This window comes from Camelina sativa, chromosome 17 (assembly GCF_030686135.1).
Source record: "Camelina sativa cultivar CO46 ecotype springtype chromosome 17, ASM3068613v1".
NCBI classification, from domain to species: domain Eukaryota; kingdom Viridiplantae; phylum Streptophyta; class Magnoliopsida; order Brassicales; family Brassicaceae; genus Camelina; species Camelina sativa.
This window is the reverse complement of record NC_141896.1, coordinates 30,626,224-30,651,986: the sequence shown is the minus strand read 5'-3', so window position 1 is coordinate 30,651,986 and position 25,763 is coordinate 30,626,224. Positions and strand designations below refer to the sequence as shown.

Here is a 25,763-nt window from a genome sequence, read left to right as displayed (position 1 = left end):
TATTGGTGAAAAAGAAAGATGGGACTTGGAGGTTGTGTGTGGATTATAGAGGGTTGAATGAGCAAACTGTGAAGGACAGGTTCCCTATCCCACTGATTGAGGATCTCTTAGATGAACTGGGAGGGTCTAGTGTTTACTCGAAGATTGACTTAAGGGCCGGGTATCATCAGGTGCGAATGGAGACTGACGACGTGTATAAGACAGCATTCAAAACGCATAGCGGTCACTATGAATATCTGGTAATGCCGTTTGGTCTTACGAATGCCCCTGCTACATTCCAGAACTTAATGAATACGGTGTTCAAGCCTTACCTGAGAAAGTTTGTGCTCATCTTCTTTGATGACATCCTCGTCTATAGTGCAACCTTGGAAGAGCACATAAATCATTTGCGAACAGTGTTTAAGTTGATGGAGGATAATCATTTGTTTGCAAAGAGAAGCAAGTGCAACTTCGCGGTTGATAAAGTCGAATATTTGGGGCATTACATTGAAGGTAAAGGGGTTTCAACTGATCCTAGTAAGGTGGCAGCGGTATCGGCTTGGCCAGTTCCTGTTACTCTTAAACAGCTTCGCGGGTTCCTGGGCCTAGCTGGTTACTACAGGCGTTTTGTTAAGAATTTTGGTTCGATAGCACGCCCATTAACAGCACTAACGAAGAAAGATGCGTTTCTGTGGTCGGAGGAAGCACAGAGTGCATTCGACAGTCTGAAGAAGGCTTTGTGCAAAGCACCAGTATTGTCATTACCACGTTTTGACAGACCATTTGTGGTGGAAACGGATGCTAGTTCACAAGGGATAGGAGCAGTGCTGATGCAGGACGGTCATCCGTTAGCCTACATAAGTCGACACTTAAAAGGGAAGCAGCTACACCTCTCCATTTACGAAAAGGAATTGTTAGCAGTGGTATTTGCGGTACAGAAGTGGCGACATTATCTGCTATCAAGTCATTTTGTAATTAAAACTGATCAGTGCAGTCTGAAGTACCTCCTCGAGCAGCGGTTGAACACACCTATTCAACAGCAGTGGTTACCTAAGCTCTTGGAATTTGATTATGAGATCCAGTATAAGGAAGGTAAGGAGAACTTAGTTGTGGATGCGTTGTCTCGTATGGAGGGATCAGAGATTCTGCACATGGCCTTGACGGTGGTTGAATGTGACCTTTTGCAGACCATACAACAACAGTACGAAGAAGATGTTGACCTTAAGGCAGTGATTGATGACTTACAAAGGGATAATAGCTCTCGGAAACACTATGCGTGGGGCCAGGGTATTTTGAGGAGGAAGAATAAGATCGTGGTTCCTGCAACGGGTGGGGTGCGAGAGAAGATACTGCAGTGGCTTCATTGCTCGGGCAGTGGGGGTCATTCGGGGCGAGATGCAACCCATCATCGCACCAAAAGCTTGTTTTACTGGAAGGGAATGTCAAAGGATATCCAGGAGTTTATTCGAAGTTGTGAAGTCTGTCAGAGGTGCAAGTATGAAACGGTGGCTTCACCGGGGCTGTTACAACCTCTTCCTGTTCCGGAGGCCATTTGGTCAGACATCTCGATGGATTTTATTGATGGTCTACCAGTGTCTGCGGGAAAGTCAGTTATTTTTGTGGTGGTCGACAGGCTGAGCAAGGCGGCGCATTTCATTGCATTAGCTCACCCCTATTCGGCACTAACAGTGGCTCAGGCTTTCATGGATAACGTCTTTAAGCTTCACGGATGCCCGCAGTCTATTGTCAGTGATCGTGACACAGTCTTTTTGAGCAGTTTCTGGAAGGAGTTGTTTACTCTGCAGGGAGTAGCATTGCAGTGTTCCAGTGCGTATCACCCTCAAAGCGATGGTCAGACGGAGGTGGTGAACCGTTGTTTGGAAACATATTTGCGTTGCATGAGCAGTGACCGACCGCAGGAGTGGACCAAATGGTTGTCATTGGCAGAGTTCTGGTACAATACTACGTATCACTCTGCTACTCAAGTATCGCCATTTGAGGTGGTCTACGGTAGACAACCTCCCATTCATTTGCCATATCTACCAGGGGAGTCTAAGGTGGAGTCTGTAGCTCGCAGTTTGCAGGATCGTGAGAATATGATATTGTTGTTGAAGTTTCATCTGATGCGAGCTCAGACCAGGATGAAGGAACTTGCTGATAAACATCGCTCAGAAAGAAGTTTTGAAATTGGAGATTATGTGTTTGTTAAGCTGCAACCGTATAGACAACAATCAGTGGTGATGCGGGGGAATGATAAGTTGGCTCCGAAATATTACGGTCCGTATAAGGTGATTGACCGTTGTGGGAAGGTCGCGTATAAATTGCAGTTGCCACAAGGATCTCTGGTGCATCCAGTCTTTCATGTTTCTCAACTCAAGGTGCTAGTGGGGAACTTTCATACATCGACTGAGTTACCTACTTCAGTAAGTGATGTGTTTGCGAAGGAACCAAAGAAGATTCTTGAAAGACAAATGGTCAAGCGCCAGGGTAGAGCTGTCACTAAGGTTTTGGTTAAATGGTCTAATGAAGGGGAGGAAAATGCTACCTGGGAGTTCCTGTTTGATTTGCAGAAGCGCTATCCATCCTTTCAACCTTGAGGACAAGGTTCTTTGAAAGGGGGAGTTTTGTTACAGGAAATTCCCAGGTGAGTGATTTGAATAAATTGGAGGGTATTATGCGAATAAAGGAGTTTTTGGAGGTTTGTTTAATAAAGTCTGAAGGGGAATAAAAAGGTGACGCGTTTCTTCAGCAGAATAACGACACGTAATGTCGGTGTTTTTGGAGTGGAGTGAGCACGTGATCAGAGTGAGGAAGGACGAAGGCTTAAAACATAGTGAAGGGTCGTCATTGTGGATCATTACGAAATTTGTTAAGAAGTTGGATTTTGTAATCGTTTCTCTCTTTTCTCTGTATCGGTGTTGAGCTCTTGTTTATTGGAGTGGTTTCTTGTTTATCAAACTCTTGTAAGCTTGAGGACTGGATCTTTGTTTCTTTACAAACATTGGTTCATTTGTCGAATAGTTCTAATAAAATCTCATTTTTCCGTTATCAAAATCCCAAGTCCCCTCCATCATCAAAAATCCATGATTGAGCATTGGTTACATAATCTGTAGAATCGAGATATCACAAGGAGTATATATATCGTGTTAAGGAGGATTTCAACAAATGTCGAAAATATTGTCTACGTACATTAGAAAAGCGATCAAGTGATTCATACAGTAGTTCATATTTAAAAAGAATTGCTTAGGTCTTTTAGCGAAAAAATTTATCAACTATTCCATATTTTTTTCATAATTGGCCTTATCTATCTATATGAAGAAGCTATCTATTTTTCATATATATAGTCTATTTCCTTATTTTTCGTTTTCCCTCTTTCCACGGATTCTTAATTTATCTTCGTAGTTTGGCTCTACGACATCTCGTTTCTACATGTAGGTCGGTGTTGAACCCATCATGCTGATATTCATGACCAGATTTACGGTTTATTCGATTTACTACGTAAACACACCCTAAAAAAGTTTTGCTATTACCCATATATAAATGTATGGTTACATGTTTGATATCTTGTTTTGCATGTTTTACAGGTTTTACCTAGTTGGTTTTTCTTGCTCTTTCTTTATATAGTATACATCACCAAAAATATTAACTTTGTATAACAACTGTTAAAATTTTTTAACATACCCATAATATGACTACTCAAACAATAATTTTTATGCAATATAACCTCAAAAGATTAGAAAGCATTTGCTTAATCTAGAATAAGTTACAGTTTAAAAACAAAACCACAAACTCATAAAACTCTATTATTAGATATGGTAACGACGAAATAGAGAACAATAGAATATATTGTTGTACATTAAGCCAATATCAGAAGAGTAGTTAAGTTTTACAACCTAATAATGTCAACATTAGTTTAAGTCGTTTTAGAAGGTAATTATAATTAGTTATGAGACAGAATGCTGATATATATAAGAGAACATTCATTTGCAAAATATATTCAAGAAAACAAATAACTGTGAGACTTCGATCTCTTCTGAATTTTTTTCCCTGCCGGTGAGAACGATGAGCTCTCGGGTCTCATGGTGGGTTTTTTGGGTAATGAGTGTTGTGGTGATTCTTAACGTGGAGTTTAATATTGTGGAAGGAGGAGCCTATGAAGAGACTAAGGTATATTCGTGAAAAATCTCTTAATTACTTAATAATGGAAAAGACAAATTTTTGGGTAAAGGAATGATGAATGTGCATTACTAATACATATATATAGGTCCACATAGTATACCTTGGAGAAAAGGAGCATAATGATCCTGAGCTTGTAACGGCCTCGCATCTCAGCATGTTAGAATCCCTACTTGGAAGGTACCAACAAATCCTATTTAGATAAGTACAACAGTATGTTGTTGAAAATAAAACAAACACAATAACGGGTTGTGGATATATATGGTTACAGCAAAAAGGACGCTAGTGAGTCCATTGTCCATAGTTATCGGCATGGTTTCTCCGGATTTGCTGCCCATCTTACAGATGCCCAAGCCAAAAAAATCTCAGGTGTGTGTACATATGAATAAGCATTTCTAGAGATATACTAAAGCAAATTAGATAAATTTTAATTAATTAACGATTTAATCTTCATTATTATGAATAGAGCATCCAAATGTAGTTCAAGTAACGCCCAATACTTACTATGAGCTGCAAACAACAAGGACATTTGATTATTTGGGGCTTTCTCATAGTACACCTAAAGGACTTCTTCGTGATGCCAAGATGGGCGAAGACATCATCATTGGTGTCTTGGACTCTGGTACGTTTGATATTAATTTTGCATGGAGATTTCTCCAAATAAAAGATAGTTTGACACAACTTGTACGTGTTCGTAGGTGTTTGGCCAGAGTCAGAGTCATTCAATGACAAAGGCTTAGGGCCAATCCCACAACGTTGGAAAGGGATGTGTGTAGACGGTGAAGATTTTGACTCGAAGAAGCATTGCAACAGGAAGTTGATAGGAGCGAGGTATTACATGGAAAGCCTATTCCGAAAGAACAAAACAGATAGCAGAATACCGGACACGGAGTACATGTCCGCAAGGGAAGCGTTGCCTCACGGTACCCATGTGGCCTCGACAGCCGGGGGATCCTTCGTTTCAAATGTGAGTGTAAATGGGTTTGGAGTGGGCACAATAAGAGGCGGAGCTCCTGGTGCTCGTATCGCTGTCTACAAAGTGTGTTGGCAAAGAGTAGACGGAAGTTGCGCGAGCGCAGAAATAATCAAAGCAATGGACGATGCCATAGCAGATGGGGTGGACTTGATAACAATATCAATAGGCAGGCCTAACCCTACGCTGACTGAACTTGATTTATATAATCAAATCTCGTATGGAGCATTCCATGCAGTCGCCAATGGCATTCCAGTGCTCAGTGCGGGTGGTAACTATGGGCCTGATGATTATTCAGTCCAGAACATAGCTCCATGGATCATAACAGTGGCTGCCACTAGTCTAGACCGGTGGTATTCCACACCTTTGACACTAGGCAACAACATGACCTTAATGGTAAAACCAAACCAACAAAATTAAACTAGTGTATATGTATAATTGATTCTCTTTTGACATCAATATATATATATATATATATATGTGAGCTTTCTAAATCTTTTACTATGTAGGCTCGGAGCGCGTACAAGGGTAAGGAGATCCAAGCAGAACTAATGTTCGTGTATAGCGCAAACGAGATGACAAGTGCGGCAAAGGGAAAAGTGGTGCTAGCTTTCCCGACTGAAAGTGAATTGACAGATTATGTGTCTAACCTTTCAAATGTGCAAGCAGAGGGTCTAATCTTTGCCACCAAGAGAGAGGATGATTTGAAAGTCTCTGAAGGTATCGCCATGATCACGGTCGACTATGAACAAGGATCTACCATGTTCAAGTACATAAGAACCACTAGGTAATTTTATAACTAGTACTTAATTCGACCTTTCGTATTATTATTATTTGCATGGTATTGAGTATATATATATTTTTAAAAATTTCTTGATTACAGTTCGCCCACCATAAAAATAAGCTCTGCAGTCACGCTTAATGGACCACTTGTAGCCACTAAGGTTGCTGAATTCTCAGGAAGAGGACCCAATCCCGTATCTCCATATGTTCTCAAGGTAATAACTTAGTAATGATCAAACAAATAATAAACATAAATCCAATTCTAGCAATATTTATTTTCTCATCACATAGCAACATTATATTTTTGCAGCCCGATATAGCAGCTCCAGGTGTTGGCATAGTGGCTGCGAGTACCCCAGAAAAAATGGGTGCCGAGGAAGGATTCTATGCTGAGTCGGGAACTTCAATGGCAACACCTGTGGTCGCTGGTTTAGTTGCGCTACTTAGAGCTGTGCATCCTGACTGGTCTCCGGCCGCGCTTAAGTCAGCTCTCGTCACCACAGGTAACTATCTAAGAATTCTTTAGTTGTATTTTCTAGTTTTTGTTCAACAACAAGCATTACAAATTTGAAGGTTAATTGTGACATAACATAATAACAATAGTAATACATACCAAATTAAAATATTGATTCAAAATATGTTGTGATCTAATTAACTTACTCATTCTTAACTGGTTAAGCTTCCAAGACGGATCCCTACGGAGAACCTATATTTTCGGAAGGACTAACACGAAAACTAGCTGATCCTTTTGATTTCGGAGGAGGATTAGTTAGCCCAAACAAAGCAGCCGACCCTGGTCTTGTCTTTGACGCAGGTGCAGAAGACTATAGACTTTTTTTATGTGCTTCTAATTATGATGAGATGCACATCACCAAAATATCAAGAACAAATACGTTATATCGATGTCCTAGTCCAAGGCCTTCTATGCTTGATCTCAATTTGCCTTCCATCACAATTCCATTCCTTAAGGAAGATGTGACTCTCACGAGAACCGTCACCAACGTTGGACCCGTTGACTCCGTCTATAAACTCATCGTCGAGCCTCCATTGGGTGTCAAAATATCTGTCACACCCAACACATTGTTGTTCAACTCAAATGTCAAAAAAATTAGCTTCAAGGTTACTGTCTCCACAACTCACAAATCCAATTCGATTTATTATTTTGGGAGCTTGACTTGGACTGATGGCTCTCACAACGTCACTATCCCATTATCTGTCAGAACTCAAATGTTGATGTATTTCAGCTATTGATTTTTCATTTTGTTTTCCAGTATCATTTTGTCTTATTAACCCAAAGTTGTGTGTGTGTAATAAAATTCTATATATGTAATTAGGGAGTTTTTTTTTTGGTAAGGTATATTATTAGGCAATCTGCTCTCCATTTAGAATGTCCAAATCATCAAAATTAGGAAAATAACATTAAACTAAAATTAATGATATAACTAATTCACACATTTTCTATTATTTCATCATTCTATATATTCACACACTTTTCTAGTAATTTGGTTAAAAAATATTGTACTTAAAAAAAGAGCCTTAAAAAAATTTCAAAAACGAAATAATAAAATACAACACCAAAATTTTATAAAACAAACATGTAAACAGAGATAGGATGCATATAAAATTAGACTTCTACCTAAATATATATTCAATGGAATTTGTTTTTCAATAGTTCCAAACTACTTAGCATAAAATATTTAAATTTATTTAGAGATAGTGCAAAATCGTAAAAGGATTTTAATTACAATAAGAACATTATTTTCAAATGAAAATATGCATAATTCACAACATAACCTAACACTAATAAAATCATATATACATAAGTAGAGAGTTTTATCTCTATGTAAAGTGTCCAACATCATCAAAATCAGGAAAAAAAAAACTAAAGTTAATTATATTATAATTATTTTATTTCCCTGTACTATATTGATTAGTTTTCGCCATCCATTTAAAAATATTTAAAGATATTAAAATACTTTATTTTCTAATTAGTTATTTGATTTTTATGTATATAATGTTAAATAATGTAAATATAAAATAAAATTTGGTTGGGGGGAGGGGGGAGAAATACATCAAACATTATTGGATATCACCTTAAGGACATAGGAAAAATTGCAACATCGATGAATGAATAATTACAATAGAAAAAACAAAGAATTATTGCTTTTATTTTTTGGTGATGTTAAATATGTTATATATAGAAGATTAAAATTAATTTTTATTTAAAATAAGAATTATTAATTAATGAAAATATCATTAATATTTACAGCAAAATTAAATGATCCATGATGTTTTGTTGAATTGTGAATGTAAATGGGTGATTTAGCAGATATCCCGGTTTAAACTAAAAAGGATATACCAAATAGTCCATAATTCGGCCCAGAGTTGTAAACCCGATAACCTCGGTACCGCCTTAAATGAAGAAAGAAAAAGATAAGACTGCATCCAAGAGAATATACAGCAAATTGAAGATTTTCTCTCTCAAGAAATATAGACAAAGAACATATTTTAAACCATCTCTCAATATAAATAGAGAGGCACCTCTTTAAAGGAAAGAGGAAAAAATACAAGGGGCAACTCCCACAAAATACACAAAACACCGTTTTTGATAATATGAACAACAAATGACTTTATTCTTTTTTCATAGTTCTATAGGCACGTTTCACGAATGAAGCTACAAATGAATTAACAGTCCGGTATGGCAAAGCACAGCCCAGCTAGGTTCGGCGCATGTGGGAACCTTCCATCTTCTTCCTACACACTTTTCAAATTAGAAGAGTGTCAAACCATATATAAAGGAGTGAAAAACATTCCCCATATTTTATGTGCGACATATTTCCAAACATCACAAGTAGCTCACTTCACACCCTTGTTTCTCATATAAATTAATTCCATTTTGGACGTATGAATATACCATCTTGTAGTACTTGTTACCAGCTTTCCATTGCACAATGGACCCAAAAATTCTGTTTAAACATTTGGCCGGAAAGTCGCTGGAAAGTCACTTTCACAAAACCTGCGATTTTCAAAAACTTTATTTCTGAAATTCAGTTCCAACACAAGAAATATAAAACAATCATTATTTTATGAAAGAATTATTCAGATTTTATCCAAAAGTTAGTTTATTTCTAATATGAATACATTTTCTAAAAATTACTCATATATTTAGTGTCCTGGGTGTAATTACAATTTACCCCTTAGATTTTTTTTTTATTTTGATTAAAAATAATTAAAAATATACATCAGCAAATTAAAATACACGTCATCCTCTATAATCCACGTCACAAACCGGAAAAAAAAAACTTAACGGCTGAGTTATAGTATTTACGAAAAATGAAAGGTTTTGTCGATTCATATGACGGCTGAGTTATAATGTTTTGTGACTGAGTTATCACAATAAATAATCTGAAAGCAAACAGTTGATTTATATTACTTGACGGCTAGGTTATAGTATTTACAGGGAAAACGAAAGGTCTCGTCAATTAATATGACGGCTGAGTTATAATGCTTGATGCCTGAATTATTACACAAAATAAAAAAAAATGTATTACAATAATACTACATCGGACAAGCTTTTGCATTGTGCCCAACTTGTTTACATCGAGAACATGCGTTTAGCTCATGGGTTAACGCGTTCAATCCGGAGTCATCAAAAACAAGCTTCACAAGCTTGTCGTGTGTTGTTTCTGCATCTATCAGCACAATTCTACACCCTCTATCGTCGTTGTTAAATATATATTTGTGTTTCTTTACACAATTACCAGAAACAACAATTAGCAGAACTGGACCCATGTGTAACATTCGCGAACCAAAAATTGGTTTTTGGAGATGGGTGTCGATCGACACCAAGGGGGTGTCGGTCGACACCACTAATTTTCGGTTCGACCAGATTGAGTTTTTAATCATTTTGGTTCGGTTTGGTTTTGGGAAACCATTGAACCGGGTTATTTAAGTGGAAATCGATGAAAGGAAGGGTTTTGGCTTTTGTCTTGTAAGCAGTTTATCGTTTTTGAGAAAAGAAAGGGAGAAAAAGTGTTCTTAAGCTTTTGGGAAGAGATTGAGAGATTCCTTGAGAGATTTGGAGCTAGGAAAGAGTGAGAAGCTTGCTAGGAGGGTTGGATTCGTTGCTATTGGTCTGAATCTTCCTGCAAAGAGGTGAGTGCATGACCATGGCTTATCTAAGCTAAGATCTCTAGTTTTTATGTGATTTGGTGCTTATGTGGTTGTTTCTTTGAGTTCTCTATGGTATTTCGTCGCTGCTTTGGCTGGGTTTGGCTTCTGGGAAGGCATGGAGCGGATTGGAGAAGAGTGGAGGCGAGATTCGGAGTTTTTGATCAAAGGTAATTGCTGCTCGGCATCGGTGTCGGTCGACACCAGTTGGGGTGTCGGTCGACACCAACGCGAGGACGGCTCGAGACCTTGGCGAGTGTCGATCGACACCATGTGGAGGTGTCGGTCGACACAAACTAGGGTTTTTGGGAGTGTCGGGCAAGGTGTCGGTCGACACCAGTATGGTGTCGGTCGACACCAGATTGTCAGTATCGATCGACACCATCTAGTGTCGGTCGACACCCTTCTTTCTGCTACGACGGATGTTGCATGCTTTGTGTATTGCCTGGTTTGTTTTATTGATTGTTGATTGTGGCATGTAGAGATCTTATTGCTTGTGTGTATAGCCCAGTAGATGGGAGGATTGCCTCACTGAGTGTTTATCAAATATTCATGCATCTCAATTTGTGTTTGTGGTGCAGGTAAAGGCAAAGTGTGATCGTGGAATCAAGGCAATGAAGAGGAGGATGTTCTAGGGACTCGATTGGATGTTGTCTGGCATTGCTAGGTTGCTAGAGTTGAGTAATTAGAAGCATTGTTAGGTTGCTGGTTTCATGTTTCTTGTTGTTTGGTATTGGAATATTGCTTATGCTATAATATTGGACTATTATTGGATTATTATTGGATTATTATTGGATTATTATTGGATTATTATTGGATTATTATTGGATTATTATTGGATATTGGTATGGTTATTCCGTTGTTGATTGTGAATGTGGTTAGGTGGCTAGTGGATATGGTACCACTAGTTGTAGTTTATTTATATATATATTATTTATTATTTATTAAAAAAAAGGTTGGTCCTTTCATTTTGGTATCAGAGCCCTTACGGTTCTAGGTTTGGGTTCACTAGGTTTCTGTTGTGATGTTTGGGATTGCATGTCTTGATTGATTATATGAGTTAGTCAATTGTGTGTGGCATGGATTCCTAGAACATCCTCTTCGAACCGACTGTGTGATTCCAGGGTGAGTTTATGTTTCTGTGTTATAATAGAAATTGTTTGCTTAGTCTTCTGTTCATGGTAGTGCAGATGGCTAGAGATGATGCTGTTGCTGGTCGTGGTAGTGGACGCGGACGTGGTCGTGGTAGGGGCAGAGTCCCAGAGGCTAGTGAGGCCGAGGACCAGAGTGTGACAGTTGAGGGTGTTGGCGAGTCGCAGGATGTTCCGGGGGATTCAGTGAGTTTGGCCGGAGGGGGCGGTGTTGATGCTCCAGTGGCTGATGATGCTAGGGCTCTAGGTGTGGGAGTTCCAGCGAGAGGAGTCCCTGGTACTGACTTTGCGGCTATGCTAGCACAGGTGTTGGAGCGGTTACCACCAGTGGTACCGGCTCAGGCTCAGGTAGTGCCACCAGTGGTGGCGGAGGAAAGGCAGCCAGTGGCTGCAGATGTGAGAGTTCATGGACGTTATTTGTCTATGCTCAAGGAGATGAGGGGTCTTTCACTGAGAAGGTTTTTGGTGGTACAGATCCTACTATTGCGGATGCGTGGAGGACGAGTGTGGAACATAACTTCCATACTCTGAGATGTCCTGAGGAGTTTTGGGTGGAAATAGGGGTCTACCATTTGAGTGGTGATGCTGAGTTGTGGTGGAGATCAGTGGCTGCTAGGAGAGTGCAGCAGGAGATGACTTGGGCTGACTTCATCTTGGAGTTCAACCGCAAGTATTTTCCTAGAGAGGCATTGGACCGGTTGGATGTGTAGTTCTTTCAGTTATCTCAGGGGACACGGTCAGTGCGGGAGCTGGACTTGGAGTTCAGTCGACTTCTATGTTATGGGGGTCGGGCTATGGAGCCTGAGGAGGCTCAGATCAGGAGGTTTTTGAGGGCTCTACGTGATGATTTGAGAGTTCACTGTAGAGGGCGGAGGTATGCTACGCGTACAGAGCTGGTTGAGACTGCAGCAGAGATTGAGGAGGATATCCGTGCATAGACAGTGGCGGTTAGTCCAACAGTTCAGCCTAGTAAGGCTTAGCAGCAGGGTGGTTCTAGCAGGGGCGGTAGGCCTGCACAGGGAACCAAGAGGAGGTGGGAGGCTACGCAGACGCAGAGTGGTGCGAGTTGCTTCAAGTGTGGGAGCAAGGATCACAAGGTTGCTAGTTGTCCCAAGAGGAGTGCTCCGACGACGGGGCCTCAGGTATGTTATCATTGTAGGGAGACAGGGCACATCAGGCCCTTTTGTCCCAAGTTGCAGCCGGCAGCGTTGCAGCAGGTGCAGCCTGGAGGTCAGCAGGTGGCACGGATTGAGCAGGCACCACGGGTTTACACGATAGCAGAGACTGGTGGAACCAGTGCCGGGGCGATCACATGTATAATTTATGGTACTTAAAATTTGTGAATTTTAGTAGATTCAGATTTTATGTTTTTCCTACGATAAAGTGGTAGGTTCTCAACACATGAGGTTTGTGTAGGACCTTGTTGGTGGGCGGGTTTAAGTCCCATGTTATGTTTGATTCTGGAGCTTCTCATAGCTTCATTACTCCGGAGTGTGCAAAGAGTGCGGGAATCAGAAAGGATCCCGGAGAGCCTATAGGATTTGTCAGAGTTGCTGGAGGCAAGTTCCTGAGAGTTATTGGACGAGCTAGGGGAGTTGATATTCAGATTGTAGGAGAGTCGTGGCCAGCGGATTTGCTTATTAGTCCAGTGGAGTTGTATGATGTTATTCTCGGGATGGATTGGTTGCATCGGCATATGGTGCATTTGGATTGCCATCAGGGTAGAGTGGAGTTTGAGCGTCCAGGAGGGAAGTTGGTTTTTCAGGGTATTAGACCGACTTCGGGGAGTCTCGTGAACTCAGCCATTCAGGCTGGGAAGATGATCGAGAAGGGCCGTGAGGCTTATTTGGTTAATATATCTATGCCAGAGTCAGTGGGGAAGTCTACGGTTAGCGGTATTCCAGTAGTGGAGGAGTTTGAGGATGTGTTTCAGTCTTTGCAGAGATTACCACCATCTCGGTCGGATCCTTTTACCATTGAACTGGAACCGGGGACGACACTGTTATCCAAGGCTCCTTACAGAATGGCTCCAGCAGAGATGGCAGAGCTGAAGAAGCAGCTAGAGGATTTGTTGAGTAAGGGATTCATCCGTCCTAGTGTATCACCGTGGGGAGCGCCGGTGTTGTTTGTGAAGAAGAAGGATGGGAGTTTCAGGTTGTGCATTGATTATCGGGGTTTGAACCGGGTTACTGTGAAGAACAAGTACCCTCTTCCTAGGATCGATGAGTTGTTGGATCAGTTGAGGGGTGCTACTTGGTTCTCTAAGGTAGATCTGGCGTCAGGTTATCATCAGATACCGATAGATGAGGCAGATGTGAGAAAGACTGCTTTCAGGACGAGATATGGGCATTATGAGTTTGTGGTGATGCCTTTCGAGTTGACTAACGCACCAGCAGCGTTTATGAGATTGATGAACAGCGTGTTTCAGAAGTTTCTGGATGTGTCTGTCATCATTTTCATCAACGATATCCTGGTATATTCTAAGAGTCCTGAGGAGTATGCAGTGCATTTGAGGGCAGTTCTGGAGAAGCTGCGGGAGCAGAAGTTGTTTGCAAAGTTGAGCAAGTGTAGTTTCTGGCAGCGTGAGATGGGTTTTCTGGGTCATATTGTTTCTGCAGAGGGGGTTTCTGTGGATCCGGAGAAGATTTAGGCTATCAGGGATTGGCCTAGACCGCAGAATGCCACAGAGACTGTTGTAAATTCAGAAGGTCAAAAAGCTAGGCCTAGAGAATTTCTCACAAATTATGAAATATTAAATCAGGAAATGAATAGGATTCAAGCAATTAAGAACAGATCTAGAACTCTAAACACTTTTGTAAATTAAATCAGTTCTCACTGCAAATAATATCTAAATTTAAAACCAGAAAATCCAAATCTCTTTGCAAAATTCTAGGTCAAAATTAGCAATAAAATCAGGTTTAGATTGTTCACAAAATTATTAAATCAAATCTCTTTGCAAGAAATAATTTTGCTCATCAAAAGGTTTTTGTCAGGAAAACAATTATATTCTCATATCAATTTATTTTCCTAAAGTATTAATTCTAGGTGATCAATCAAGAATTAATATGAAGAACAACCTAAGATGAAGATCTAGATATATATTGAATCCTAAATAATCAGATCTAATAACTCATAAAATCCCTGTGAAAACCCCTAAACCTAACAAGCAAACTACTCAGACATATTCAATGAAGAACAAAACATAATTCTGAATAATAAGCAATAGAGATTAAAAGAGTAAAGAGGGAGTTCAAGAATTCTTCTCTCAAAGCAGTTCAGATCTCTCTCCCAAAAGCTCTCAAAATCTCACAGGGTTGCAGAAAAAATAAAACTTGATAGAATACAACTTTTGGGTTTTAAAAACCTAAAAACTATATTTATATGTCCTAAAACACGTCAGAGACTTATGTTGCAATTTTGGAAGACTTTGGGGCAGAATTGTAAAACTTCCAATTTTGTGATTCTTCATCGCCTGAAGAAGGTGTCGATCGATGCTCCATATCTTGGTGTCGATCGATGCTCCATATCTTGGTGTCGATCGATGCTCCTCATAGGATCAGACTCCAAATTAATTTCCTCCGGTTAAATGCTCCAGAATCATCCAAATTGCTCCATTTTGCTCATTCCATGCTAAAAACCTGTAAAGACTCAAAAACAATCTAGAAACAAATGAAAAGACACTAAAAGACTCCTTATATCATGGTTAAAAACCATAAAAATCATGATATATCAACTCCCCCAGACTTAGCCTTTGCTTGCCCTCAAGCAAAACAGAAACTTAGACCTGTGAAAGAGGTTGAAAATAGGGATCTCACTCAATTGCAGATTATTCTTATTCACACTCTTCATTTACCTGACTCAAGAACTTACTTCTTATACTCAACCATGATAAGCATCAACATTCCTTACTCAAATCCCACAATCCTTTGGAATCTCTAAAATCTCCATTGTCATCTCATTAGTCAATATTAAAACAAGTACAGGTGAGTTCTTACCTTGGGTGTATCGATCAGTGGCACATGGATTCTCTTCAGCCCAAGACATTCTTCATACATCTCCTTTCCTCTCCCTTTTCTCACTTCCAATTTTTTTTTCTCTCTTTTCTTAATCAAAGGTGTAAGCGAATACCGGGGTCATTGGTAATTTACCTACCCCTCGCTTCCAAGCTTTGTGTGATCATTTGACTCAAGAGTAGAATAATGAGGTCACAGGTAATTTACCTACCTCTCTAAACTGATTAAATCATCTCATCTTTTATTCTTTTTTTTTTTTTTTAAATCACTGAAGGGAAGAGAGGGGAGACATACTTTGAAAAATTGCACTGTTTTGTATGGCCTGAAGAAGAAGTCTAGTCCACTGATTTCCAACCCCAAAGTAAGAGAATAAGTCCGGTTAAAATCCTGATAAAAGTTGAGACAACGTTAGATCAATCAGATATCCATTGAATAAGGGCTTTCAGGATTGTTGATAAGGCTCATAGTCTTTCTAAGCTTCAGTTCTGAGATCAAGCATAAACAAAATAATCATTAGAGTGTTAGCCAAATAAGAGAAATCATTAATCAAGATCATAATTCTCAAAGACAAAAAGAAAAATTAGTGTGGCCTTAGTGGCGGACTTTCGAGTCAGTGTGCCCGTGTGTGGCGGTCTTTTTAGACATTGTGTGGCCTTTGTGGCGGGCTGTTTAGCCATTGTGTGGTCTTTGTGCCGGGCTGTTTATCCGATTGTTTGGCCTTTGTGGCGGGCTGTTTAGCCAATTGTTTGGCTTTTGTGGCGGGCTGTTTAGCCAGAGTGCCTGTTTAGGCGGTCCTTCGGGACAGATGGTCTTTGTGACGGTCCTTCGGGACGAGTGGCCTTGGTGGCGGTCCTCTTTAGGACATTTGTTTGGCCTTGGTGGCGGTCCTCTTTAGGACGTTTGTTTGGCCTTGGTGGCGGTCCTCTTTAGGACATTTTGTTTGGCCTTGGTGGTGGTCCTCTTTAGGACATTTTGTTTGGCCTTGGTGGTGGTCCTCTTTAGGACATTTTGTTTGGCCTTTGTGGCGGCCCTTGTGGCATGTATATGATCCTTGAGTGGTCATGAAGTATTCCAGTGAGGGGATATGTGGTTGGTAGGACATTGAGATGTTTTACGCGAGCCAAGGGAAGGAAACCTGGATAGGGATAGGACTCAGACGTGTTCAGAATTGTTTGCTCGCGACTCTTGGAGGACTTAGGTTCTCCTAGTACTGCCATATTCAGAGACTTTGTGGCTAGGGAATATGGTTGGTATATCGACTTCGGATGACGATCCGGGGCATGCATCCGAGGGTCCTGTGGGAAGGTTGTTAAAGGGTGAGGACTAGGGTTCGAGGAACGCCTGGCGCACTAATAACCTACTGGTGGATTAGGATATCCACAGTGATGGGTTAGGATCGATGCCGTGTAGGACCAGCTTGGGGTCCATTGGAACGGCTAGCAGTGGGTTAGCAGGGTCCACGAACAGTCTGTTAGGACAGCTAGCGGTGGGCTAGTGGAGTCCACGGGAAGGGTTGTCATACCATGAAAGAAAATGAAGAAGAATGAGGAAAATTAATAAGAATGAGTGTAATTAAGAAGTGAAGAACAAGGAGTAAAAGAAGGCGCAGAACAAGGTGGAGAACACTTTTTAACCAGTTGAAGAACAAGAGTCGAAGGAACGACGTTTTCTATTTCTGGAGAAGATGATGACATGGAATGCTGACATGGATGATGCGTCCGAAGTGGCAAGTCAGCCACCAAACGAACATTTAAATCAGCCTAATTAAATCAGCCATCAAACAAAATTATAACTCAGCTGCAACATGAATAATATTACAGTAATTAAAAAGCACAAAAATAGCTGCCAAATTTGCCGCTTAATGTCATAACTCAACTGAAAATTTGTAACTTAGTCATATCGTTAAATAAGTCAGCCGTAACTGAATGATATTCTAGTAATTAATATTTTGCTACTAAGTCAGCCGTAAAATGGCCGAGTTTTACGATAAGTCAGCTCATGGCGGCTGAGTTATAAAACTTAACCATAAATCAGCCATAACCACATCTCATAAGTCAGTCATTGTTCATAACTCAGTCAGATTCAGAATGATAATTCAGCCGTGTAGTAGTAATAACTCAGCCAAAACTTTTACAACTCAACCATCGGATTATAACTCAGCCGTAAGGGCGGCTGAGTTGTGGCATAACTCAACCAGATTTCATTAAGTCAGCCGTAATGCTTGGCTGAGTTATGCTCTACGTCAGCCGTCCGCTTTAACTCAAATGTTTTTTCTATAAATCAGCCGTCATTACCTCTGTAACGCGTACGGCTGAGTTATATAATACACGTTAGTGATTTCTGATGTGGCGTCTGACGTAGCAATGATATATTTGTAATTACATTTTTTCTTGTAACATAAAACAAGGACACATTGTGTATTTTAAAAATAGTCAAAATATTTTAATTTCTGAGTAAATCTCCCTTATTTTATAGTTAACTAAATTAACTATGGAATTTTCGAAGAATATTGACAATTTTTTTTTTCTCACGCTGTTTTACAATTTTCTTGAATTCATAATTTTCTTTTTATTGATTTTATGTGTATAACATACATAAAGAAGTTGTCGTGAATCAGAATATCATACGTCGTGGATCTGAATATTCTAACATTTCTCAATAAAATTAAGAATATATATCTGATATTCCTATTTCCTCCTCCTCCTTTTGTCTCGTGCCACGGAAGATTCAACAAGTTTTTAAATAGTTCAATAGCCTAGTCTTCGTCATTACTTGGAGCTAAAGCTAAATAGTAAAGTATATATTACTTTCTAGATAAACTATAAAGTATATATTAGCACACTATAAATAAAAAGAAATGCCCCAAAATACCATCAAACATAGTTTTAGTTCCTAATCTACTACACATTCGTTAATTTTCCATTAATAACATTATTTATTCATTAAAAAGATTATATTGTCCCTATGTTATACATCGTCATTCTCAGCCTCTCTATGGTATGCGTCTATGGTCTTCGGCGAGATCTGACGAATCTTTTACGATCTAGCTACGACGTCGTTATCTATGGTCTCCAGCGAGATCCGACGAAGCTTTTGTGTTCTCATCGTTCTGGACCTCTCTACGTTCTTCTTCGTCGTTCTCTATTATCTCTGGCGAGATTCACGAAGCTTTTGCGATCTAGCTACAAGGTCATCCGTCTTCGTCTCTTTTCGATGTCGTCAATTTTAGTTTTCTCTTTTATCTCTTCTTTGTTACTCTCGTATCTTAGTTATCTTGAGGTTTACTATTTGGAAAAATGAATCGATTATGCTCAATCGATTGTGTTTAATTAGCCGTTGTGCTTTATGGTCTCTAACAATTATAGCTTTGTCTAGCTTTGATGTTGCCAATATCAGATTCTTCTCAGTCATAAAGAGATGTTGCTTTGGATTTGTAAGGTGATTTCAATTTTGATTAATGTTTATCAATCCTAGATATTTGGTTTAGGTTACATTTGTGTATCTCAAGTTGTGATTGTTTGAATTCTTGTGTATATGGTTGAGTTGTACTCAGTTTGTGGAGAGTGGAAACACAATGACGAATGAGGCTGGGATTTTGCAATTGTTCGAGAAGAAGAAGATCACTTAGTGAAGGTCATCCTAAATTTGTGAAGGTCATCCTGAATTTATGAAAGTCATCATAAATGTTAAGATATCTTTTATAAACATTATGAAATCTTCTTTGAATTAAAATAAATGTGTTTATCTCCTTATTTTCTGTTTTGCCTCAATTTATTACAGATTGATCCATTTGTTAAGGTGAATGGTTTGATTTTGTGTCTTGGTTGATGGCTTTTAGCATTTGTTTTTGTTTTATGAAGACCATCCTGAAATTCAAAGAAACCTTCCTAAATCTCAAGAAATCCTTCCTGAATGTTTAGTTCATACTTATTTCTATTATGAGTTATTAAACCAACCTTTTATTGAAGCCTTTGTTTCATAACCTTCTTAAATGTTTAATTCAAAACAATTATGGGACTGTGGTGAAAACATAGCTACCTACCACAAATCTTAATACAATAATTAACAAACATATCAGCATCATGTGATATCTTGTTGTTTTTGTAGCGGACTTATACAATTTGTGTTTCTAAAGTACAATTTGGCTCCTCTTCAATTTTGAAATGAGCTTAGGCAGTGGGGGCATTTGTAAGAAAAAAAATCTCCCATGTCCTACAATAAAAATTGAAGTCAGTAATCTATTCAGAAAAGTCTTCCTGAATTTCAATAATACTTCCTGAATTCTCTCAATAAATGCTTCCTGAATTATAAACAACGCTTCCTGAATTTTCAAAAGTGATTCGTAAACACATCAATACACAAGAAACAAACAATAAGCAAAACACAAGCAACAAGCAATAAGCAAAACACAAGCAACAAGCAATAAAAATGATAATGTGGTGTAAGACCATAAGTGGCTAAAAACACATCAGTACACAAGCAACAAGGATTGATAACATGGTATGATATTAACAATTACGGTAGCACAACTCTTTGAAAACCAAGATCCTACAAAAAAAATCATTAGTGGGACCTAACAAAAGAATCCAAAATCGACCAAATTCTATTATAACTATAGCATCACCATTAGATCCAACAAAACTAGCAAAGCTACCATCACCATTGTATCCAACAAAACTAGCATCACCATTGTTATACGGAGAAGAAAATTCACAAATAGTATTCTAGTTTAGGAAAACCAAATCATTACACAAAGAATACTATCCACAATACAAAATCTATTAAAATTTACTGAAATTTTAGTATAATCCATAAGAATCTACTAAAATTTGCACCCAATTGATTGAGGGTTTTGAAAAATTAGAAAATTCAAAATTACACAAACCTAAAACTTGCAATTTCTACAATGTAACGAGAATAGCAAGTGAAAGTAGATACAAACCTTACTTAGGAAGACACAATGATAAAGCGTCGTGTGAGGGATTGAGAAAAAAGAAGAACCATAAAAACAGATCGGAGATGGTGATAGACCGATGACGTTAGATCAAAGACAAAAGATTGGCGAGGGGAAAAGAATCTGAGCAAACTCTGTATCAGATCTCTTCAGGAAAGGGAAGGCGAGGAGATGACGTGAAACAACGAGTGTTTGAGGTAACGTCAAATTCGATCCTTACAAGCAAAGGAAGTACACGGCGAGGAGACGACATATTGGTGATTAGAACAAGGTGAGAAGAACACGACGACGACGAGGAGATCGAAGTTCGTGCGCCGAGTCGAGGAGATTGAAGTTTCTAAGATGAGAAACAAAAGTGATTTGAATAAGATTATTTTAGTCAATTGTGTTAGTAGTAAATATTACAAATGGAAATTTAAGAACCATGTGGTATTTTTGGCCTACAAACATAAAACTATGGTATTTGTGACAATTCCCCATAAATAAAAGTAGTGACATATTCTTTTGACTTTATTAATATTACTTTTTGCAAAACGTTGTTTCTTGATTAATTTTCAACTCACAATTGTGATGGTTCGACAACAACAAAAACCTATCTTTGATTTATCACGTTTTTATTCATTACTAAGGCTGTGTTCGTTTGTTTTTTTTTTTTTTTGTGGCAAAAACATTGATTTATAAATCCAGAGATTACATGGCTTAATGGTTCTACAGATTCAGATATTACAACACAACATCAGATATAGAAACATCTATATATGCAAATCATGCAACAAAATGATAGCTATGATAGGCCGATAAAGAAAAAACAATGAAATTTCTTAGATAAGAGTTGTAACACAAGTCACCACAACCGAGAAGACGGAGAGTTAAAATACACGAACACGAACACTTTTGGAAGTCGGAGATTAGTCACGGTTAATAGACACAGTGATCTTAAAGAATCCAAAATCTTGAAATAGAAAACAGAGAGCCCATTGATGAAAAGTTGGGAATGAAAATGTTGCTAGGAACACTAAAACGAACACGGTCTAAATCACTACGAAATGATTTAACGAATTTTAAATTATTATTATTTCATTTTAAAATAAAAAGGAAACTTCCATATCATTGTTAGTTATGTACCAGAAGAATTTGGTTTCTCAGCCTCTATACATACGTACTTAATGCCATAACCATGTACACGCTGTTTTTCACTTTTGATTTGTAGTATTAACGGAGGAGCTACTGACACTCATACCTAAACAAATCATTGTGCACATTCATGATTTTTTTTGGTGGACGTATTTATGTAAGTATGCATATTCATTGTGCCTATTCATTGTGCATGTTCATAATATTTTGTGGATTTGAATCATTTTTAAATTAACTCTCTTTTTTTTGTCAACAAAAGATTAGCTTATATGAGCCAATGCGGTGGAAAATTGTTTACATACAAAACATTCTGCGGAGATGTGCGCGCATAGCGAGCCAGAAGATCCACTTTTGCATTTGCATTTCTAGGAATAAAAGTTAAGGAAAAAGAAGAGAACTCCTCCCTGTCCATCTTTATATCATCAAGATACGTCGAAAACGCCGGCCAGTCGTGTGGCGAAGACACCATCTTCACCAAATCAGCACAGTCTGAGTAGAAAGCCACATCACGGTAGTCATGTCCACTCATGCAACGCATCGCCCAAATGAAAGCTTCCACTTCAGCGTGCAAGGGGGAAAGACTTCGTCGAAAGTTAGTTGCACCCCTGTCTGTCCTTGGATCCTGAGACTGAGTATAAAACCACCCGGCTCCTGCGAAACGATCGTCCGACTTCCAAGAGCCATCAACAAAACAACGGTAACCTGAAAAGGATATGGGGAGGGAGCCGTTTGGCCCCCGCAAATGGGATTCCGCAACCGCTGTCTGGATAGTTGAAACCACATCCTCACCCTCCTCCTGAGCCCGATTCCAGGCTAAAGCCTCACCTTCGGCTATCCGAAAAACCTCCTCTGGCCGCTCTGTGATATTTTCAAAAACCTTTGCATTACGCGCCTTCCATAAATACCCCAAAATCCACGGGAAAGCTGATACATGGGATCCCGGGCTTTTGGGATCCAGGAAATGATCCATATTAGCATAAACGGACTCCACCGGAAAACAATGTGATCCTACCGGTACCTGAGATAAAGCCCAGGTCTGACGCGCTGGTGGACAAAGGAACAGAACATGATTAACTGTTTCCTCATCCGCGCCATAACGTGAACAGCCCAAATCACATGCGATACCACGCCGCCACAAATTTCGTGAAACCGGAATACACCCAGACAAAACTTGCCACATAAAGTGGTGTAGTTTTGGTGGGCAACGAACCGTCCATACACTAGCTAGGAGGGAGGTTATCTCTGGCCCGTCCCCAATCGCCTTAAAAGGCCCTGAAATCGACATACGTGCCACATGGTAACCAGATTTAACCGTATACCTCCCATTTTTTGTAAAATGCCAACCAAATGTATCATCCTTTGGGCAGCTACCTAAAGGTAAAGCTCCTATCAACGCAACATCTACTGGATCAAAATGCTCCGAAAGCACATCCATCTGCCACGAATTTGTCCGACAATCAACTAAGTGTGAAATTTTAAGAGAAGGGTCCTTAAACGGGCCCTTGCTGAGAGCTGGTCTCGGGGATTGAGCTGGTATCCAGGGGTCAGTCCATATTGAAATGGACTCTCCCGAACCAACCCGTTTAATAAGTCCTTTTTGTACCAGAGAGCGAGCTGAAACTATACTCCTCCACCCGTAAGATGGAGAGTAAGAACGAATCGGTTCCATGGGATCCGAATTCCTATAATACCTACCTTTAAAAACCCTGGCAAACAACGAATCAGGATATTCAATTAGCCTCCACAGTTGTTTAGCCAACAAGGCCGAATTGAAATCATCGACATTCCAAAATCCCAAACCACCCAATTGTTTACTACAGCACAGTTTCTTCCAAGCTAACCAATGCATACCCCCCGACCTACCATCCGTACTCCACCAAAAATTCACCACAGCACTGGTGAGTTTGGATGTAATCGTCTTCGGAAGCCAAAAGCAAGACATCACAAACGTCGGGACCGCAGTAGCGACATATTTGATAATTGCCTCCTTTCCCCCTTTAGAAAGCAGCCTCGCCGACCAACTAGTCGTACGACCCTGCAATCTTTCCCGAACAAAGGAAAAAACCTTTGTTTTAGATCCTCCTAAACTCTCAGGCAACCCCAGATACGATCCCATGCCACCCCGATTTGTTATGCCAAGAATTCCTTGGATCTCTATTTTTATATCTTCCGCAACCTTATGACCAAACTGAATAGAAGATTTCGAAAAATTTATTTGCTGACCCGAGGCAGCCTCATATTTCCGTAAAATACCCAAAATGACCTTACATTGTTCTTTGTCGACCTTACAAAAAAATAAACTATCATCCGCAAATAAAAGATGTGTGATTGGTGGGGATTGATTCGCCACCTTAATCCCCGTAATTAATTTATCCTCCTCCGCTTTCCGAATATTGGCTATTAATACCTCCGTGCACAATATAAACAAGTATGGAGATAAAGGATCCCCTGTCGTAAACCCCTTTCCGGAACAATCAAACCATTTGGTTGACCATTCAAAAGGACTTTGTACTCAACCGAACTAACACAAAACATAATCCAACCAATCCATTTATCATCAAAACCCATTTTGTGGAGTAACTTTTCAATAAACGCCCACTCCACCCGGTCATATGCCTTACATATATCTGTTTTTATTGCCATAAACTTCCCTTTGCAAGACGGATTAGTCCGTAACCCATGGAACATTTCCTGGGCAATCAGAATGTTATCTGAAATTAGACGGCCAGCAACGAAAGCCGATTGTGTTTCCGAAATTAGCCCTGGTAAGAACTTCTTAAGCCGTTGACACATGATCTTTGAGATAATTTTATACCCCACATTGCACAAACTAATTGGACGCAGCTCCGTCATCTGGGTTGGCTTTGCCACCTTCGGAATGAGACAAATATGCGTAGCATTTAAACCTCTTTCAAATACTCCCTCCTCAAAAAAACCATTAACTAGCGAAAGAAGGTCTCCTTTAACAACCTGCCACGCTTTTTGGTAAAACAAGGCGGTCATCCCGTCCGGGTGCATCATAAAAAGAGCTGCGCGAACCTCTGCCTCTGTAACCGAGGCCGTTAACTGGGCATTGGCTTCATCTGTAATGACTGGGCGTACCTCACATAAGACCTCATCAAAATTTGTCGGGTTTAAAGTTGTAAATAAATCGGCAAAGTATGACACTGCAATATTGCAGATATCAACATCCTCCGTAGACCAAACCTCGTTCTTATCAAAAAGACCTGTAATCCGATTGCGGGCCCGTCTCTGCTTAGTCAGGGCATGAAAATACTTAGAGTTCTGATCCCCCATCTGCATCCACCTATTAAGACTCTTCAAATACCAATAAACCTCTTCATCCTTATAGGCTTCCCACAATCGGGCATTTAATTCGGAAATTACCGAATGTGGAGTTGCATCATCAGCCTGAGCGGCGGCCAGCTGACTCTTTAAAGCCTCAATTGTGTCCCTACCAAAAGGAACTTGCTCCTTACGCCACCGCGAAATAGTCCGTCGACAATTTACAATTTTATCTATAAAGGTGGGCGAACTCTGAGTGTGTTCCCCATCCCAACCCACCGCGATCGCCTCCATCAATCCATCCTTCCCAATCCACCGGGGATCAAACATAAAACGTCGCTTACCCCGCGGCCGCTTTGCCCCTATATTAATCACAATTGGCTTGTGATCCGAGGCAATCATAGGTAAATATTCTAGAACCGTATCAGGGAACAGTTCATGCCAATCCTCATTACCAAGGGCTCTATCCAACCGACAACGAATAGCTTTTTTGATGATCCGCCCTTTATAAACCGCTTCAACATCAATTAACCGATTAGACTCAAATAAAATAGAGGCATTAAAATCTTCTTGATTGTAAAAAAGTGCCAAACCTCCACTAGACCCAATAGGATCAACTGTGACTAAATTTTTGTAGCCAAAATGCCCTACATATTTTTCCAAAACAGTGCGGGTTGTTTTGTTTCCATCAAGAATAAAAAATCAGGCCGATGTTTATGCCATAAATCCCGCAGATTACCAATGGTTGCCTTATTACCTAGGCCTTGACAATTCCAACTAACAATATTCATAAATTAAAAACCAAGTTTGTGTGGTTAAGACCATATAAGGCTACCCGCCCAAACCACGGACGAGTAGGCCGAAAAAGAGACTGAGAAAAACGCCAAAAATATCCAATAGAAACCGATGGGGGGAAAAAAGCCCAAAGCCCACGAGCCCAACTTGATCCAAACATAATTCCCCAACACAGAGGGGCAAACAAATGCTTTAACACCTGCTGAATAAATTTGGAGAGACCTCGACACCACTCAAAGTTGAAAATATCCCGTAACAATAGAAAACATACCAAACGGAAAATAATAGGCATGAAACCACATTCACTAAGCCAATGCTTAAATATCTCCTGTGACCAACAGAATAATACC

At 39.6% G+C, this 25,763-nt stretch overlaps 2 protein-coding genes across 2 annotated transcripts; one reads left to right on the top strand and one right to left on the bottom strand.

Annotated features, from left to right (window-relative positions):
* The first annotated feature begins 3,978 nt into the window (after nt 1-3,978).
* On the top strand, nt 3,979-7,281 carry LOC104759772 (subtilisin-like protease SBT3.11). The gene is made up of 9 exons (XM_010482659.3): nt 3,979-4,146; nt 4,244-4,335; nt 4,427-4,524; nt 4,622-4,777; nt 4,854-5,524; nt 5,638-5,915; nt 6,012-6,126; nt 6,222-6,414; nt 6,591-7,281. The coding sequence occupies exons 1-9, from the start codon at nt 4,042-4,044 to the stop codon at nt 7,160-7,162; spliced, it is 2,280 nt and encodes a 759-aa protein (XP_010480961.2). The 5' UTR covers nt 3,979-4,041; the 3' UTR covers nt 7,163-7,281.
* A 14,317-nt stretch (nt 7,282-21,598) lies between these two features.
* LOC147924525 (uncharacterized) lies at nt 21,599-25,409 on the bottom strand. The gene is made up of 3 exons (XM_087496820.1): nt 25,376-25,409; nt 23,860-25,265; nt 21,599-23,617 (listed from the first exon to the last, which is right to left on the bottom strand). The coding sequence occupies exons 1-3, from the start codon at nt 25,407-25,409 to the stop codon at nt 21,599-21,601; spliced, it is 3,459 nt and encodes a 1,152-aa protein (XP_087352946.1).
* Nucleotides 25,410-25,763: the final 354 nt, after the last annotated feature.